This window comes from Mycothermus thermophilus (genome assembly GCF_041956435.1).
Source record: "Mycothermus thermophilus strain CBS 625.91 unplaced genomic scaffold VTJ04scaffold_1, whole genome shotgun sequence".
Classification (NCBI taxonomy): Eukaryota; Fungi; Ascomycota; class Sordariomycetes; order Sordariales; family Chaetomiaceae; genus Mycothermus; species Mycothermus thermophilus.
The window spans coordinates 2,404,163-2,419,735 of NW_027191427.1; the positions used below are offsets into that span (position 1 = coordinate 2,404,163).

The following is a 15,573-nucleotide window of genomic DNA, read 5'->3' on the forward strand; positions in this document are numbered from 1 at the left end:
TGCCAATGGCCTGTCTCTTTTTCATCGAGACTGACCTCCTTCCGGTTTCTGGCCCTGGAATATAACACCACCCATATCCCCAGATGATCAGCGGTTTAGTGCCCAGCACGCCTCGACTCAACAATGATCCGCTGCAGCTCCTCGACCTTGGCCTTGGCCCGCCCGAATGTCCCGAGCTTCCTCTTGGAGTACTTGCGGGCGCGCTTGTCCTTGCCGTTGCGCAGCAGTTCGATGACGCGGCGCTCGTAGGGCGCAAGACCGGCAACCTCCCGGACGATTCCGCGCACGAACTGGGTGCGCTTGCTCAGCTTGCCCTTCCTGCGAGAGGGCTGGGGCTTGGTGACGCGAGGGGTGGTTTTCTGTTTGAGATGATGCCCCTCCGGAGAGGGGGCTTGAGGTTAGCAGAGGATTGGGGAAGTGGCTCTTCGAATCTGAAATTGAGGCCCTTATTTTGCCCTGCCCTTTCAACGCAACCTATCGGGAAGGGGGAAAAAAGAGTAGTAGAAAACAAGATTGCGAAAATCCAGGATAATTCTTCCTCTAGATACAGGCTCTGGCACGAACACCACCAGAAACCAATTCCCCTCTTTCGAACCAAGAACTGGGAAGTTAAAAACAACAGAGATCATGAAGCCGCACGTACGTGGCCCTTGTTAAGACCCACGGCAAGGCCGGTCTTCTCTGCCTTCTCGGCGGCCATTGTTATCGATACTTGTTCGGCGGTGGGCCTTGACTAGCTGGGGTTGTCGTCTCGTCGTCGTTATCAGTGGGAAGGGTGCCCGGTCACCGTCCAGAGTTGGGAGCTGGCTCGTGCGTGTGAAGTGGAGATTTGTGTGGATGATTTTGCGGAGGTTTGATTTTGTGGGTTTTGCCGGCGACCTTGACCCCTGGCCCGCGGATGACAAAGCTGTGGGGGTGGCTGGATATGTGGCGTTGCAGATGTGGCTGGAGGTTCCTTCAGCAACCGCCTTGAAGAAAATAAACATCATTCAGATGTCGACTTGAACCGTTTTATGCTTCCAACTGGTCCGGTGTTCCATAACAAGCATGAAATCTTAGCTTGGCTCCGGACTCAGGTACTGGCAGTTTATGATTTTTCCCAGCAGCTGACCCAAATGTCACCGAAGTCAGAGTCCAAGTGAGTATCTCAAACAATCATGCTAAATTTCGACGATGGGCGTTCATAATATACGACAATCAATGTTCTAGGGGGAAGATAAGACTCTACCATGTTCTGCTTTGCAACATTGGAAGCCGAGTTGAGTCGCATCGTAGGCAAATGTCTACCATTTTGGATACCACGGCCAAACAGAAAGTAAATCCACTCAAATGGGAATACAATTTGGCAAAACCAGCCTTGATCCAACCTTGAACGAGGGTCCATACAGGTCAGTGCTTTTGTAAGCCGGGAAAGAATATCGTCTTTTGGAAGAACAACATGTGGGAAGCAAGCACATGGTTCATAGCTGACGTTTTCTCTATGGATACTTATCTGTGTGCGTTGTACAATCTGTCCTTAAACCTTAAGCCCTCCTGGTCTGTAACAAGCGGTCTTTAGCAGCTCGACGAGTGTTGAAGGACTTGGAGTGAGGGCCCTAAGATACACGTGGCTATGGCTCCAGAGGTGATGGGATTATAGACGACAACACAAGGTAGCCTAATGAGCTCCCGTATGTCTGAGAGCTGTACCCTCAGCAGAGCAAGAACTGAGTGACTTGTATTTAGATAATGTTTATAAGGAATGTTGTACCGTATTACATCTCCGTCTGTCTTATTGTCTTTCCAGGATTCAATGAAAGGAAGCCCACATGTCAAAGCCAATTTGTAAAGGCTTCACCTTAACTCTGGCTGAGAAATCCTCCTCATCACTTTACCTCTTGAAGTCAGGCGTGGTGGTCGAGCTTCCTGACTTCTTTGAGAATAGAGATGAGCCGATGTCGGACATGCAATACAAAGCACCAAGCTTCTGTTCAGGAAGGTCCTCTAATACCCAAGATCAGAAGATGATGGATGGTCCTGGCGGAAAAAAGGAAAACTCATAAGCTGGGTACTCTGACCAGGCTCTTCTTTTTGAGTGCTTAAACCTCCTTCCTCGACCAAACTTAAACCTCCATCCTCAACCAAGTGTTGGCAACTCGAGGTTTTCAATTTCCCAATTCTCATCTTACATCTCGATCACAACCTCAAGCCAACAACATTACAAAAATGTTGTTCAATATTGTTCTTCGCCTTGTGGCGATGGCCGTGGTGATGGCTAATCTCGTCATCGGCGTCCCAACCAGCGACACTCTCGACAATCCTACCAAGGCTGTCCGCGAAGCCCGAGTTTGTAGCTTTCCCAACGAGCCGAGCGCGTTTTGGATTTGGTCGCTCCGGATGTTTACTCCAAATAGCGCTGACCAACCCTCGAACGTCACGTTCTCCTATGAGGGCATCAGTACTCTCCTCCACGAGACATGCGTCTACAATGGAACCCAGAAGAACGTCACGCACAGAGAAGGACTGCCCGTCTATGACTGCCACTGGAACGGCGACAACACCGGGACTGGCAACTACGGCAAAAACCTTGCCCTCTTCAGCTGGGACAACAAGAACCACAACCTCACTGTGTTTGAGAGAGACTGCTGGGTGGATGTTGTACACGAGTGAGTCAAGGATACCTAGCTCTGTGATGTCCTTGAAATTCATGCTGATTGGAGCTTAGTCCTAGTACGGGAGCCGAGCACAAAACCATGGCGGTTGGCTGGGTGCAACCCGAGCTTTCGTGCGAACAGCATCAGAATCCTGAAGGCGAGCTATGCCAGGCGACCATGAAATTCAGTCACTTCACCCTCAAGGAAGAGTGGGATTGGCTTTCTTGATCAGCAGCCATGCAAGGTATTCCAGTGTTCTGGTCATGGAGGAGGTAGTGAAGGATGGTTCTTTTGTGGGCTTCGGGGAGGATAAAGACAGGGAGATATGAGAAGATCTAAGAGAGCCAGGCAGAGGTACCTGGTGATTTCCAGTCAAATAAAAGATCGGGTATGAAATCGCCATGACATCGATATTCGGACAAACCCATGTACAACTTGTGGAAGACCAGACGTCGTTGGTTTCTCGAGGCCGTATGGAGCGTTGTCCCACGGAAAGTGGGGCAGTACCACCACAAAGCCACAGCAACCCAGACGTTGTTGACGACTGCCAAGACCATTGTCCCCGTCCGATTTCCAACCTTCCATTCCCTTGGGACGAGATCTCAATGTCTTGTGAGACCTCACTGTATCTGTGTCCGGCATCATCCTGAGCTGGCAGCTGCTTTTTGAGTGCGTGGAAGAGCAAGACAGCCGTTGAACCGAGATCTGAGGGCAGCCCGTTAGCCCGTCACTTGTCTCGGCACATGACCACCTGGTCACGGGGTGCCCCCAACAATTCTGTAACCAAAACTACAACGACTTGAATCTCTGGTCTCTCTTCGCCAACACCTCAAAAATTGCTTTTTGAAGACTCTTATGCTTTCCTCGAGTGTCACTGGGTAGCCGGTTTGTGCTGTATGCACACAGCATCATGCGGCTCCTCAACTCGCTCACCTTGTTGAGCGCTCTTCATGCGCCGCTTCCGGTCAAGGCTGGGTCGGAGCAACGACACTTGCAACAACAGGAACAGCAGCCTATGCAAAATGTCGACGTCACCCATGATGAGAGGCTTACTGGGCGAGCACCGCCGCCGCCGCTACAAAGCACAGAACCACCAGGTGTCTCAAAACCCCTCTTTTCCTCTCTCGAGCGAGCCGCCCGCCTCGTCGACATCTCCTACTGTGTCGGCACAACCGGCATCTCGCCGCCCTTCTCATGCGTCTCGCGCTGCAAGGACTTTCCATCGCTCCACCTAGAGCGGACCTGGAATACCGGCGTCCTAATGAGCGACAGCTGCGGGTATATCGCGGTTGACCACGGTCCCCAGGGCGCCACAGACGACGGCAAAGAAATCATTGTCGCCTTCCGCGGAACGTACAGCATCACCAACACCATCGTGGACCTGAGCACCGTACCGCAGGAGTATGTCCCTTACCCCGGCAATGGCGACAGGGACGACGATCCCAACGACCAGCCCTCCGATGATCCCCCGCCCCGCTGCGCCAACTGCACCGTTCATACCGGCTTCATGTCCTCCTGGCGCGCCGCAAGGGATGTGGTGATCCCTGCCCTCCGTTCCGCGCGCGACCGCCATCGTGGTTACCGTGTCCATCTGATCGGGCACAGCCTAGGCGGCGCCGTCGCGGCTCTCGCGGCCCTCGAGCTCCGCCTGGGCCTGGGGTGGAAAGATGTGCGTGTCACCACCTTTGGCGAGCCGCGCGTCGGCAATGCCGCGCTCGCGAGGTACATCGATGCCGCTTTCGGCTTGAACGCCACGGCCCCGGGGACGGAGGACATTCAGTACCGCCGGGTAACGCACATCGGTGATCCGGTCCCGCTTCTGCCGCTGACTGAGTGGGGGTACCGGTCGCATGCCGGGGAGGTGTACATCGCCAAGTCGGACCTGCCGCCGGGCCCCGGGGATTTGAGGTTGTGTCGCGGGGATGCGGACCCCGAGTGTATGGCCGGGGCGGAGACGGAGGATTGGTTGGGCAAGGCGATGGGGTGGTTACGACGGGGCAGGAAGACTTGGTGGTTAGGTGGTCCGAGGCAAGAGGATGAGGTAGTTGTGGAAAACGCTGGGGAGTTGGGCCCGAGAGGGTTCCCGGCTAGGTTGAAGCTCTGGCAGCTCTTATTTGCGCATCGGGATTACTTTTGGAGGCTGGGACTTTGTCTCCCCGGAGGAGACCCGGCGGATTGGTGGAGGGAAAAGTACAACTTCACCGAGCCGATGGATGTTGGGCTGGAGGTGGGAGATCTTTAATCTGGTGGTGAAGCTGTTCTTGGGTAACAGCCGGTCATTTCTGGGAGCATAGCATTTTGGGCAGCATACCAGGTAGCATGATGGTACGGCGTCTGGAGTTTGGGGGGAATTCTTGGTATTGCGGAGTAGAAGCCGGGCAGTGGTAACTATGTACATATATGCCTGACTGATCATAATGATATTCACACGAGTATGTATTGATTATCATCACACCCTGCGAGTAGGAGGATCTTCGGCCTTGGGGGCAAGCTTAGGACCAGCATCGCTGACCAGCACTGAGACCACTCTGATGGATCTAATTTCTTTTGCGGATTCTATACTTAAATCGACGGTGGAGACCGACATTGCTTCTGGAAGCCCAACTCGGCGACCGGGAGCGTGAGCCGCTTCACTTAGCCTCGCACTATGGAGCATCACACTTATGTCAAAGAGGTACCCAGCACGTGTGACATGTTTCCCTATCTCGACGATAGATGTTGGTGCTGGCGCTGATGTGCCGTTTGGTCCAGAGGTGGGGTCACCTTTTGAAAGGGCCTCTGAAACATTAAACCCGACGCTGCTTGTCAGGCCGCAAAACAAAAGGCAAAAAATAGATGTGTACCAGATGACCCATCAATCACCAGCCAACGACACCTGACAGTCCCGTTTGGCTGCCTCTACTGTGCCTGGCGGAGGCATCAAATGGCAATCTGTCTCCCTTGGGAGGGAACACCGAGATAACGTGGAGCAAAGTGTTGGTGGGGTCTCGTCCCCATGTCCAGTCCAGCGCCCGGCTCCCGACAGATGAAGATGGTTGTGCAACCACCCAAAGGCTTCGAGTGAGGCTGTGCAGGCAAGGCCCCGCCTCCTTTTTGAAGAGGGGAGAAAAAAAGCCCCTTCGGATTGCGCACATAACGACGTGATCGGAGCCGACCCGGAAACTGGAAAGGGGAGGGACGTGCCCGTGCCCCGTGTCCAGTGGTCCAGTGTGGATGTGTGGAGGGAGGGGAGCGGCCTAGTCGGGCGGCTGCTGACGAGCCTCGTCGGCCGCACCGGTGCTCATCAATCAATTCTAGCCGCTTCCATGGCCAGCTGTGCATCCGGACTCGGGGGGGACCCCGCTCTCATCACTCGGACACAGCGCTCATCACGTCCAGCTCTAAGGGGGAGGTCCAGGGAAAAGAAGTGAATGGGGATCCACAGGAACAAACTGATCAACTGGACTCACGGAGTGTCATGATGGTTGGCTGGCCGGTGGGGGGTCAAATAACTACAGTAATGTTATTTCTTCTGTCGCGTGTCATGGCCCATTGCTGAAAAGAAAAAGGGGGGTTCAAACCGCCGCGGGGGCCATGTCTCGTGACCTCCATGCGCCGGTGAGAAGGAAATAACTATTCTCTGGGTCTCGGATCCAGCAGGGAGCGGAGTTCTTCAGCTATACAGCAGGACGGGACGGCCATGGTGAGAACGTGTTTTCGTTGCCTCTGAGCCTAGGAAGGCATCAAGGCGGACAGCCTTCGATCTTCGGTGAAATGGATGGAGGGCTTCTCTAAATCAAGTGTCAAGCTGTCACAGCACAGAAAGCAAAAATACCTACTTACTGTAATTTCGCTGGCCTGTCGAGTGTTCGGCGCACCATCAGATGCCCCTCTCCCTCATTGGGCTTGCACCGCGGTCATCCGGATCTCTCTCTCCTTTCCAGTGCAACAGGCTTGAGGGGTTGATGGCCGAGCAGTGCAAGGTTGACGGACCAAAAAACACCTCCACGGCCCTGAGACAAGATGTGACGGGAATTCCGGGTGTGGATGGGAAAGTGACCCAACAGGAACGCTTCAACCCTCAATCTAGCGCGAGCAAAAGGTACACTAGTTAGCCGCAGTGTAGACGGGAATTCATGCATGTCGCACATTGGAGGAGGGACGGGTAAGGTGGTTGATGCGGCGCAAAAGCGCAGGATGTGACTTCGACTGCCGTGACCAACCCACCAACCCTGGGCCTTGAGCCAGGGCTGCCCGGTGGTTTTGGCGGATGACAGGCCGAGCCGACCACGCGAGTTCCAGGGTTGGGCCTGGGTTGGACCAGCTTGGACAGATTGGGCTGAGGGTTGCCTGTTAGGGCGCGACTCCCCTTTCGCTGGGAAATAATGTGGCACTGGCGTCGGGCCTTAACGCGACGAAAAGCCAGGCAGGGACCCGCCCTGTGGCACTGCTCAAGCCTCCCCCCTCTCCCCCCGCCAGGCGACCGCTCAACGGAGCGCAGTGAGGGGGGAGCGACCTCCGCCTTTCCTTTGCACCTCCAAACCTGACCCAACTCACAAAAACAACAACCCAAGTTTTTGGCGACTTTTGCGATTTCTCCGTGACTGACCTAACCTGCCTTACCACACCACCTCTCCTTTCTGACCCGATTCCTCAAGAACATATCCTACAACACAGCAACCATGGCGAATGAGGTATGTCGTTGTCCTTGTCGTCCTTCCACCGCGCACACCACTGTTTCCTCTCCCTCCTCCGGCTCGCGATATGCCTCTGTCGCGATACCGCGGTCCTGAGGACTCGGCGATAACGCCGTCCTCGACCCGACGCGTCTGCATTTTGCTTCAGCGACATGCATGCTGACTTGCTTTGTTCCTCCAACAGCGCGAAAGGTGTGTTTCTCGTCCCGTCCGCATCTCTCCGGCGGCGGCGACGTCGAGATGCCGGCAGCTGCCCTACGTTCCCGTCACCGACGCGGGGCCTGCCCTAGAGTTTCCCAGTCTGGACTGACCCGGCCGTCGTGTTTTGCAGCAAGACTTTCCTCGCCCGCCTGTGCGAGCAGGCCGAGCGCTACGACGAGATGGTTACCTACATGAAGGAGGTCGCCAAGATGGGTGGTGAGCTCACCGTCGACGAGCGCAACCTCCTGTCGGTCGCCTACAAGAACGTCGTTGGCACCCGCCGCGCCAGCTGGCGCATCATCTCCTCCATCGAGCAGAAGGAGGAGTCCAAGGGCTCCGAGAAGCACGTCGCCGTCATTCGCGAGTACCGTCACAAGATCGAGGGCGAGCTCGAGAAGGTCTGCCAGGACGTCCTCGAGGTCCTTGACCAGAGCCTGATCCCCCACGCCGCCACCGGCGAGTCCAAGGTCTTCTACCACAAGATGTGCGTTTTCGTCACCTATATCTCCCCGTGTTGCTGCTCCTTAAAGCTCGACCGAAGGGGGTAGATACGCTGACGTGTCTGGCTGTGAACAGGAAGGGTGACTACCACCGCTACCTCGCCGAGTTCGCCTCTGGCGAGAAGCGCAAGGTTGCCGCCACTGCCGCCCATGAGGCGTACAAGGTAATTCCGCATAGCCCGTCTTTTCATCCACGAAAGCAGAAACAAAGCCATTCCACCTATGGCATGGCCCAACTGATGCTAATGCACCTGTCTTCCTATCATGTAGAGCGCGACCGATGTTGCCCAGACGGAGCTGACCCCGACCCACCCCATCCGCCTGGGTCTGGCCCTCAACTTCTCTGTCTTTTACTACGAGATTCTCAACTCGCCCGACCGCGCCTGCCACCTCGCCAAGCAGGCTTTCGACGATGCCATTGCCGAGCTCGATTCGCTCTCGGAGGAGTCGTACCGTGACAGCACCCTTATCATGCAGCTTCTGCGCGACAACCTCACCCTTTGGACCTCGTCCGACAACGGCGAGCCCGAGGCCGTCGCCGAGCCCCCGAAGGAGGAGGAGAAGGCCGACGGCAAGGCCGACGAGCCCGCCCCCGAGCAGCAGTAAGCGGCCTGATTCCCTTCACCAAACCGGCATTTTTTGGTCTCTGCTGCGGTTTTCGTCGGGTCTCGCCTTGTTGTTTGTTCATCTTTCCCTTCGTTGCGCATGCGAACGTAACGCGCCCACCCGTTCTCCCATCTTGAGGACGAGGAAACTTGGGGGCGCGTTTGTTCACCGTGCCGGGATTCTTTAGACGGGCCTCCAGGGTGAGACCCCCGGGTTCATGGTTTGAGGGTTGGGTCTTTTTCTGGCGTTGTCTCTGGTCAAGGTTGGTTGGTTGGTTGGTTGGGCTGTTTGGAGGGGGCAGAAGATGTTTGCGGCATCTTTCCTCCTACCATACTTCTTCCTTCTACTGCCTCCTTTGGTCAGGGCAAAAGAGGAACGGAATTAGGGTTGCGTAAAGGGAGTTGACTTGGCTTCGATGAAGTTTAGGAAGGGGGTGGATCAGAAAATGCAGGACATGGTGCCCTTTTCCCCGTCTCTGTTTTAATTGTTTCTTCTCTTCTGTTGTTGTCCCCTCTCACATCTCGATATTTCCCCTCCTCGTTTGTCCCGCTGCTGCCTTTACTTCCCTGCTGGAGACTGGGCTGAACCTGGCTGGGCGGGACTGGTTCATCTCTCATCCCCTCATCTGTTCACCCTCTGTCTCTTTGTATAGGGGAGAAAGAAAGTTGTGAAACATACCCCCAGCAACAACCACCATATCCACCATATCCACATCACATCCACCAACAAAAACGTTCCTGCTGGGCCAATTTTGGTCGAGAGAGGCAACAAATACACACATGAGCACACAACCATGCTCTTCCAGGGTCTGCTCCTCCATTGAGTATGTTGTCTGTCAGCCGTCCGAAGGTTCGTGACGTGATATGAGTGAACAAGTTACTGTAAGACGCTGTCCTTGCTATATACGTAGTTGCCATCGTTGCCATCAGCCAGATGGCGGCGATCACCCCGTCGTACAGACCCGGCTTGCCAACGTTTTTGTCCTTGTCCTGCTTCTCAGCCAGATATCATGAGATGCTTCTCAGATAATATTAATCACCTGTATATGGATTGTAGCATAAGTCAGGTAGGTGCTGATATGTTCGACACCATCACCAAGAATCATATCCCCAAACCACCGAGAAGAAACTCAACTCCTTAAGAACTGATCAGTGCCATTTACACAACCTCCTTCCTATCCGCCGTCCGGGCCAACATCGAGCTAAACAGAGACTCTGTTGATCTCGTCCGCCACCGCCGCTGTGTTGTCCGGCTCCCGCTCTGGTAAACGGCGCTGGACCGTGTGAGGCAATATGCTTACCGGTTCGTGTTGTACGACTTGTCTGGTTTTTAGACATCCGTTGGGTCGGCGAACTCTCCCTTTACCACACCCTTAGCGTCGGGCTTTGGCTCCCTTGTAGTTTTTAATGCGGCGACCACTGATAGTGATCTGGGCATTGAACTCGCGGAACACGGGAGAGGTCGATGTCAAGTGCTTCGACATATACAACAAGATGGAAGAGTAGCCACAAAAGGTCTCTCTGTATCCCAGACAGTACGCACAGCGAAGACCTCCCGGCAAAGACACCACCACGAAGACGTTCCCGAAAAGGCGTCTGTCGCAGCGAAAGTGAGTCTCGGCGTACGGTGTTGCTGCTGGCTGATAGCGCTCGCCAGGACAGACGCTAAAGCGGGACACACAGTCCGTGAAAATACGTCGGCCCCAGCGAGGAGGGCGATGGGAGACGGATGTTAGCGATGGACTTCGTGCTAAGAGTAAGTGCTCGCTTAACACTCCCGGACCAGCTGCCTCGTCATACCCTGGAGATAGTAGTTGAGCAGGCAACCTGCAGCGACGACTTGCAGAGTAGTTTCTCGGGCTTGCTTTCAGCAGCGGCAGAGCCGTCGCGACAGATGTCAGCGACGTCCTCGATACTCGGAGGAAGTAGTCACTTAACACTACCGCACTAGTTGTCTCGCCATGTCCTCAAGGCAGTAGTCAAGGAGGCAAAGAACTCTTTGGGCGGTTCTCTTCCCCAAGGTCGGCTTAAGAACTTCGGCGTCTCTCAGTCCATATCCACATATACCGCTAGGAAGGGCGTCCGCAGTGGACTCGATCCCAGGAGTGCTCACTTAATGACACTATTGAATTGATTGCCTTGCTATATTGCCATGCCCCTGAGGCAGTAGTTAATCGCGCAGGCAAAACAAACCATCTTCTCTTCCCGAAGGCCAGGTTCAAAACCTCAACGCTGCTTAGGCCATACCCGCCCTTCCCCATCTTCACTCCTTTCCCGCACCGCATCACCATGGATGGTCTTCAATCATGGCACTGACGAGCTCTGTACGAGTACAGTTCCTGAAGTTTCCAACGTGAACCAGACAACGAGAACAACGAAAGCTCCAACTCCAGTAACCTGCCTTGCCTGGCGGTCCTTGAAGACAAACAACCCCTTCGCCGCTCTCGATGAGACTGATATCGAGGATAAGATCATGAGCGAGCATAATAATCTCGCTCTTCTCCATGGCCTGGTCGAAATTACCACTTAGATCACCCTCCTGGCGAGGGATGATCGCCTTGGTGGTAATTCTTCGAGACCGAGGAACGCTTCATTGGGCTCAGGGACCACAACATGATGATGCTTTTTGGTGATACCGAGCCGAAGCGGTCCATCCCAAGATTCAAGAGCATTCCCAAAGGCCGTCTTCTACTCTCCTCGTGGCTATGGTGTCCAAGAGAAGTACTTGAACTGCCACATCCAGATACAGTCGAGGACAGTTATCCCAAGACGGTTCCTATTCTAGAAGACAATCTCCTTTGAGAGGAGGGCAACGGGATAAGACTCAGAGAGCCAGCACTGGTGAGGAACAGAATGGGAGAGGACGCTCACTAATCTTTGGAAGAAAACACCATTGAAATCCTGTCATTGCTCACCAACCCCCTTCCACCCCTGTATAAACTTAGTTATAGACCACAGCGACGGTTACCATTTCACATTCGTGACCTTTATGACCGTTAGGATTAACTATACTACTATTACCTTCGGAACCTAGCACCCCTATCTATCCGTATAGTGTGACCGACCGCCATTAATTTACTCATACTTTCCATCTGGATACCTCCCAGCTCATCAGCCCCCAAAATTGACTTGAGCCATTCAAGTCATACGTGATACTTCTCATTTCTCATCACCCATCCCCCATCCGCAATCGTCATGTTCCGTTTCCCCCCTCCCACCGCTCCCCACCCCAAATAATCAGGATCCCAAACACCTTTCCCCCCACCAATGACAGGATGCGCGTGTGCTTGTGTATGTACTCAAAGAAGGGTATCTATGTATGCGAATGTTCATGCGTGTGTACACCCCTAAAACTCGTGCTTTGTGTCGACTCCAACTTCATGAAGATATTGTGGGGCCAACCATCCCCAGCCCCGTTCCTCACCCATGACAAAGTTTGGTGGTGGTAGTAGAAAGTCGTTGGAGCGTCCCGACCTGTCTTCCAGGATGGAAGGCTGTTTACTCTGATCGGGGAGACGTCGGCGTCCCGTCTTCGTCTGTTTGCGAGATGGCGATTGACTATTTCTTCCCGGCATACCGTGAGGTGAGCTGTTGACCTAGAGCTTCGGCTGGTGATTATCGGCTAACATGGGCCATCATGTCGAAGTGGTTGGACAGTTCTGTCGTCTCCCGCATAGAATGATTGTGTGCTGCCGAGCGAGCATTCTTTCTCCTGGTCAAAACGTGCTTCCCAGCTTCCAACGGGCAGTTATGAGTGCCAACACCACACCTTGATCTCTGACGCGCCGGCTCCTTTGTCGACCCAGACAGTGGCCGTGGCAGAGGTGGCGGCTGCATCCGTAGAGTCGCGTTTCTTCCATCCGACCTTTCTGAGTCCCTAACTCTTGGGCCGAGTCGCAGATGTCGTCCGCTGCAGCAAAGCCGCTGCTCTCCCCAACCTCGACAAACTCTTCGCCAAACCCGTGTGTGGATTCCTGACATCCGAATCGCTCATTTCCGACGTTGATGACGATGCCTGACGTGCTGCTCCGTTCCGCAAAACCTTATCCCCGTTGGTTGCTCCTCCTGCCACGCCGCCATGCACCGATAGCCTGCCCCGGGATAGTGAATTCCGCAGCACGGCGATATATTCACTAGCCCCGCCTCCACGTGACGACGACTTGGGAGGCGCTGCTGAGACGGGCTGACTTGATGGTCGTGGTGGAATGAAACTCCGCTTTTGCGGGTGCGTCTGGTTCCCGGCCACCGCCCAAGGTGGCTGATAGTCGCCTTCAGGAGGCCAAGTGGCTGTGTGTGGCCCCTCATCGTCGTCATCGTCATCATCGTCATTGCCGTCGCCACTGCCCCGTCTACGACCTCGACGACGGCGAGGCTTTCGCGGGAAGATTGGTTTCTCTGGGCGCAGGGAGCGAACGCGCACCATTAGGTCGCTAAATCGCTTGGTGATGCTCCTCGCACTGAAAGAGTAAGCCTTGTCACTACCAAAGCTCACGATGGCGGAAGGGCTTGGTGGCGGGGAAGACGGCCGGCTGCAGTTGGGGCATATTTCGAGCTCGGGGGCGGGCCTGCTGTTCTTGTTGGAAGAGGACGGACTGGCCGCTCTCTGGAAGATGGCGCGCATGTTACCGGCGATGTCGCTGGATCTGCTCTTGCGGCCAACGCGGTACGCGTGTTCGAGGGTCTCGGAGCAGGCGCAGTATGCTGAGTCGCCATGCATGCTCACAGCATGACTCCACCCACGGATCCAGTCCGCCTTCTTTCCCTGATTCTTCCTAGGCAGGAGTTGTTGTCGGATGGCGAGCCAGTCAGCTGGCGGAGGAGGAGGCTCAGTGTCCACGTTCGACAGCGGCGGCGGTGACTTCTCATCAGGCTGCGGGTTTGGTGAAGAGGACCCCGGCTGATCCTGGATGGTGGCCTTTTCGGGTTCTTGGGCCACCACATATTGTTCTTTGATATCGACAACAGGTTTGTCGGAGACAGTGGTATCGGTACATGGCGCGGCGCGGGCGATATACTCAGAGAGCGCTAATGGCACAGGGCTCTGTTGGAGAAGCTGAGTGGGCGGGGAGGTATCTGGTGATTGACCCATGGTGTCTGGCGATGGCATCACGGAGGGGGATTGGGTATCGCGAAGACAGCGGTGGCGCAGCGGCGGGTTAACGTCTGCCTGTCCGGGCAGTGTCTAGCCCTTGACAAGAGACCTTCCCGTGATCTGTGTTTGGAAGCATGGACGTCAGTTCACAGAACAAGACGTGTCTCGGTGAAGGTTGTAGGGACGGAGTACTGACGCGAATGATCCAAAGCGAAACCCAGCTTGGGCCTGCCCGGCCTCCGCCCCTGTTGCCCTGGTATCAAGCCTGCTCTCCAAGCCGTGAGGTTTGCCAACAATCCTGATGCGACGGCGGCCAAAGACAACAATGAAATAGGAGAAGAGTACAGCTTGCAAGACACGTCGTTCTTTTTTCTCGGCCGGTTTGTCGCGTTGATGTCAACAGAGAACGTCTCGCAGTTGCAGGGCTTCGGCCATTCCCTGGAAATCTTGACAGTCCCCCCCACGACACCAAGAATGTGACCCCGACCTCGGGGAGAGCAGGGGGGGTTAACCACCGAACGGTAGGCTGTTCGCCTTTGGTTCAGAAAATGGCCAGAACCACGGAAAACGGCGACAATGCAACCCACGATTTGTTCAACGTGACAGTACGGAGCAGAAGCCGAGCCGTGGTTTCAGTAAGGAAATGTTAGCCGAAATTTCGGCTGTTGATTCTTCGATTCCGTGTTGACGGAGTTTCTGGAACGACGAGGCATGAAGCCGAAACCACCAAAGCTGGAGAAGATTGGGAAAGCCTGGGATCCAAAAACAGAAGATCCAAGAACAAAAAAAACAACATGGGGGCGAAAAAAGCAGGCGCTCGGCAGGAGGTCACACCCCATCCCCAGATCAATGACGAAACCAATCCCAGTTGCAGAAGGCAAGTCATGGCCGCCACTGGCTGCGGCGCTCACCTGCAGATTCATCATCCATGCAGCAATAAGCAGGAGGAAGCAGCAGGCGCAGCAGAAACAGCAGAAGCAGAAGAAGCGGAAGAAGGAGCAGCCCACCAAAGACGGAACAAGCGCCTGACAGCGTGGGGCTCTTTCCCCTTCCCCAGATGCTCCTTCCCCTCCCACAAAGCCACCCAAACCCACTCGCAACTTCCCAGCAAAACAGACGAGAGCAGCGGCGCGGGCCGCTAAACGGGAATGGGCTTAGCTGTGCGGGGAAGCATTGTGTCGGGTGCTGGAACCGGCCATCGAAGCTCCAGTTGCAGAATTGCCCGCGAATTGCCAGCCGAGAAACGAAAGTGAGAAGGCATGGTTTTTGTGTGGACTTCGCTCTTGTGTTCACTTCGCCTTTGATATTGCTGTTGCACGTTGCCTGTTTTGCAACACATGATGCGATCAAATTGTGGAGGCACTGCAGGTCCAGTCCCATGGCATCGGAGCATGTGCTGTGGCCCCTTGTTTGTGCTTTTTCTTCTTGCGCTCTGAGAACGCCGACCCCATCAGCGCCCTGTCGATTCAGCTGACCGGCCTCGGCGTCTGTAACATGACGTAATGTGTCCGACCTCTGAAGTTCGTTGTGAGCTTGTTTGAGCATCGACAAAAGATCTTCAATTGTTCAGGTGTGTCCTCTATCAAAGTGCGAAGAACCATACATTGATGACAACCACACGCTGGGGCACATTGGGGAACGTGTCAAAGTGACAGAGGGAAGCCGGAGTAAGCTTCCCAACGAAGACCTACGTCATTGTTTATTTCATGACCACTTGTCTAACTGTATATACGGAGTAAGTCATCAGTGTTTCCTATCCCAAAAAGATGTTGTTTTCTCTCGAGGCCCAAGCCACAACGCTTCCAACGTCAAGATCCCTTTGAACTGCTGTCGAGTGTCGTTGAAAAGTCCCGCCCAGATGAATAC

At 54.7% G+C, this 15,573-nt stretch overlaps 7 protein-coding genes across 7 annotated transcripts; 3 read left to right on the forward strand and 4 right to left on the reverse strand.

Annotated features, from left to right (window-relative positions):
* Positions 1-95: 95 nt before the first annotated feature.
* Positions 96-700, reverse strand: VTJ04DRAFT_902 (60S ribosomal protein eL36; the record flags this gene model as incomplete). Its single annotated transcript, XM_069367521.1, has 2 exons — positions 96-359; positions 644-700. 2 exons carry the CDS (start codon positions 698-700, stop codon positions 96-98), a joined length of 321 nt encoding a protein of 106 aa, XP_069223511.1.
* Positions 701-2,205: 1,505 nt separating this feature from the next.
* Positions 2,206-2,861, forward strand: VTJ04DRAFT_903 (uncharacterized protein; the record flags this gene model as incomplete). The annotated part of the gene is made up of 2 exons (XM_069367532.1): positions 2,206-2,645; positions 2,705-2,861. 2 exons carry the CDS (start codon positions 2,206-2,208, stop codon positions 2,859-2,861), a joined length of 597 nt encoding a protein of 198 aa, XP_069223512.1.
* A 682-nt stretch (positions 2,862-3,543) lies between these two features.
* On the forward strand, positions 3,544-4,875 carry VTJ04DRAFT_904 (uncharacterized protein; the record flags this gene model as incomplete). The annotated part of the gene is made up of 1 exon (XM_069367543.1): positions 3,544-4,875. One exon carries the CDS (start codon positions 3,544-3,546, stop codon positions 4,873-4,875), a length of 1,332 nt encoding a protein of 443 aa, XP_069223513.1.
* Positions 4,876-7,294: 2,419 nt separating this feature from the next.
* VTJ04DRAFT_905 (uncharacterized protein) lies at positions 7,295-8,616 on the forward strand (the record flags this gene model as incomplete). Its single annotated transcript, XM_069367554.1, has 5 exons — positions 7,295-7,306; positions 7,494-7,501; positions 7,641-7,994; positions 8,087-8,174; positions 8,281-8,616. 5 exons carry the CDS (start codon positions 7,295-7,297, stop codon positions 8,614-8,616), a joined length of 798 nt encoding a protein of 265 aa, XP_069223514.1.
* Positions 8,617-9,038: 422 nt separating this feature from the next.
* VTJ04DRAFT_906 (uncharacterized protein) lies at positions 9,039-9,436 on the reverse strand (the record flags this gene model as incomplete). Its single annotated transcript, XM_069367565.1, has 2 exons — positions 9,039-9,241; positions 9,295-9,436. The coding sequence occupies 2 exons, from the start codon at positions 9,434-9,436 to the stop codon at positions 9,039-9,041; spliced, it is 345 nt and encodes a 114-aa protein (XP_069223515.1).
* A 2,794-nt stretch (positions 9,437-12,230) lies between these two features.
* VTJ04DRAFT_907 (uncharacterized protein) lies at positions 12,231-12,452 on the reverse strand (the record flags this gene model as incomplete). Its single annotated transcript, XM_069367576.1, has 1 exon — positions 12,231-12,452. One exon carries the CDS (start codon positions 12,450-12,452, stop codon positions 12,231-12,233), a length of 222 nt encoding a protein of 73 aa, XP_069223516.1.
* A 40-nt stretch (positions 12,453-12,492) lies between these two features.
* VTJ04DRAFT_908 (uncharacterized protein) lies at positions 12,493-13,704 on the reverse strand (the record flags this gene model as incomplete). The annotated part of the gene is made up of 1 exon (XM_069367587.1): positions 12,493-13,704. The coding sequence occupies one exon, from the start codon at positions 13,702-13,704 to the stop codon at positions 12,493-12,495; it is 1,212 nt and encodes a 403-aa protein (XP_069223517.1).
* Positions 13,705-15,573: the final 1,869 nt, after the last annotated feature.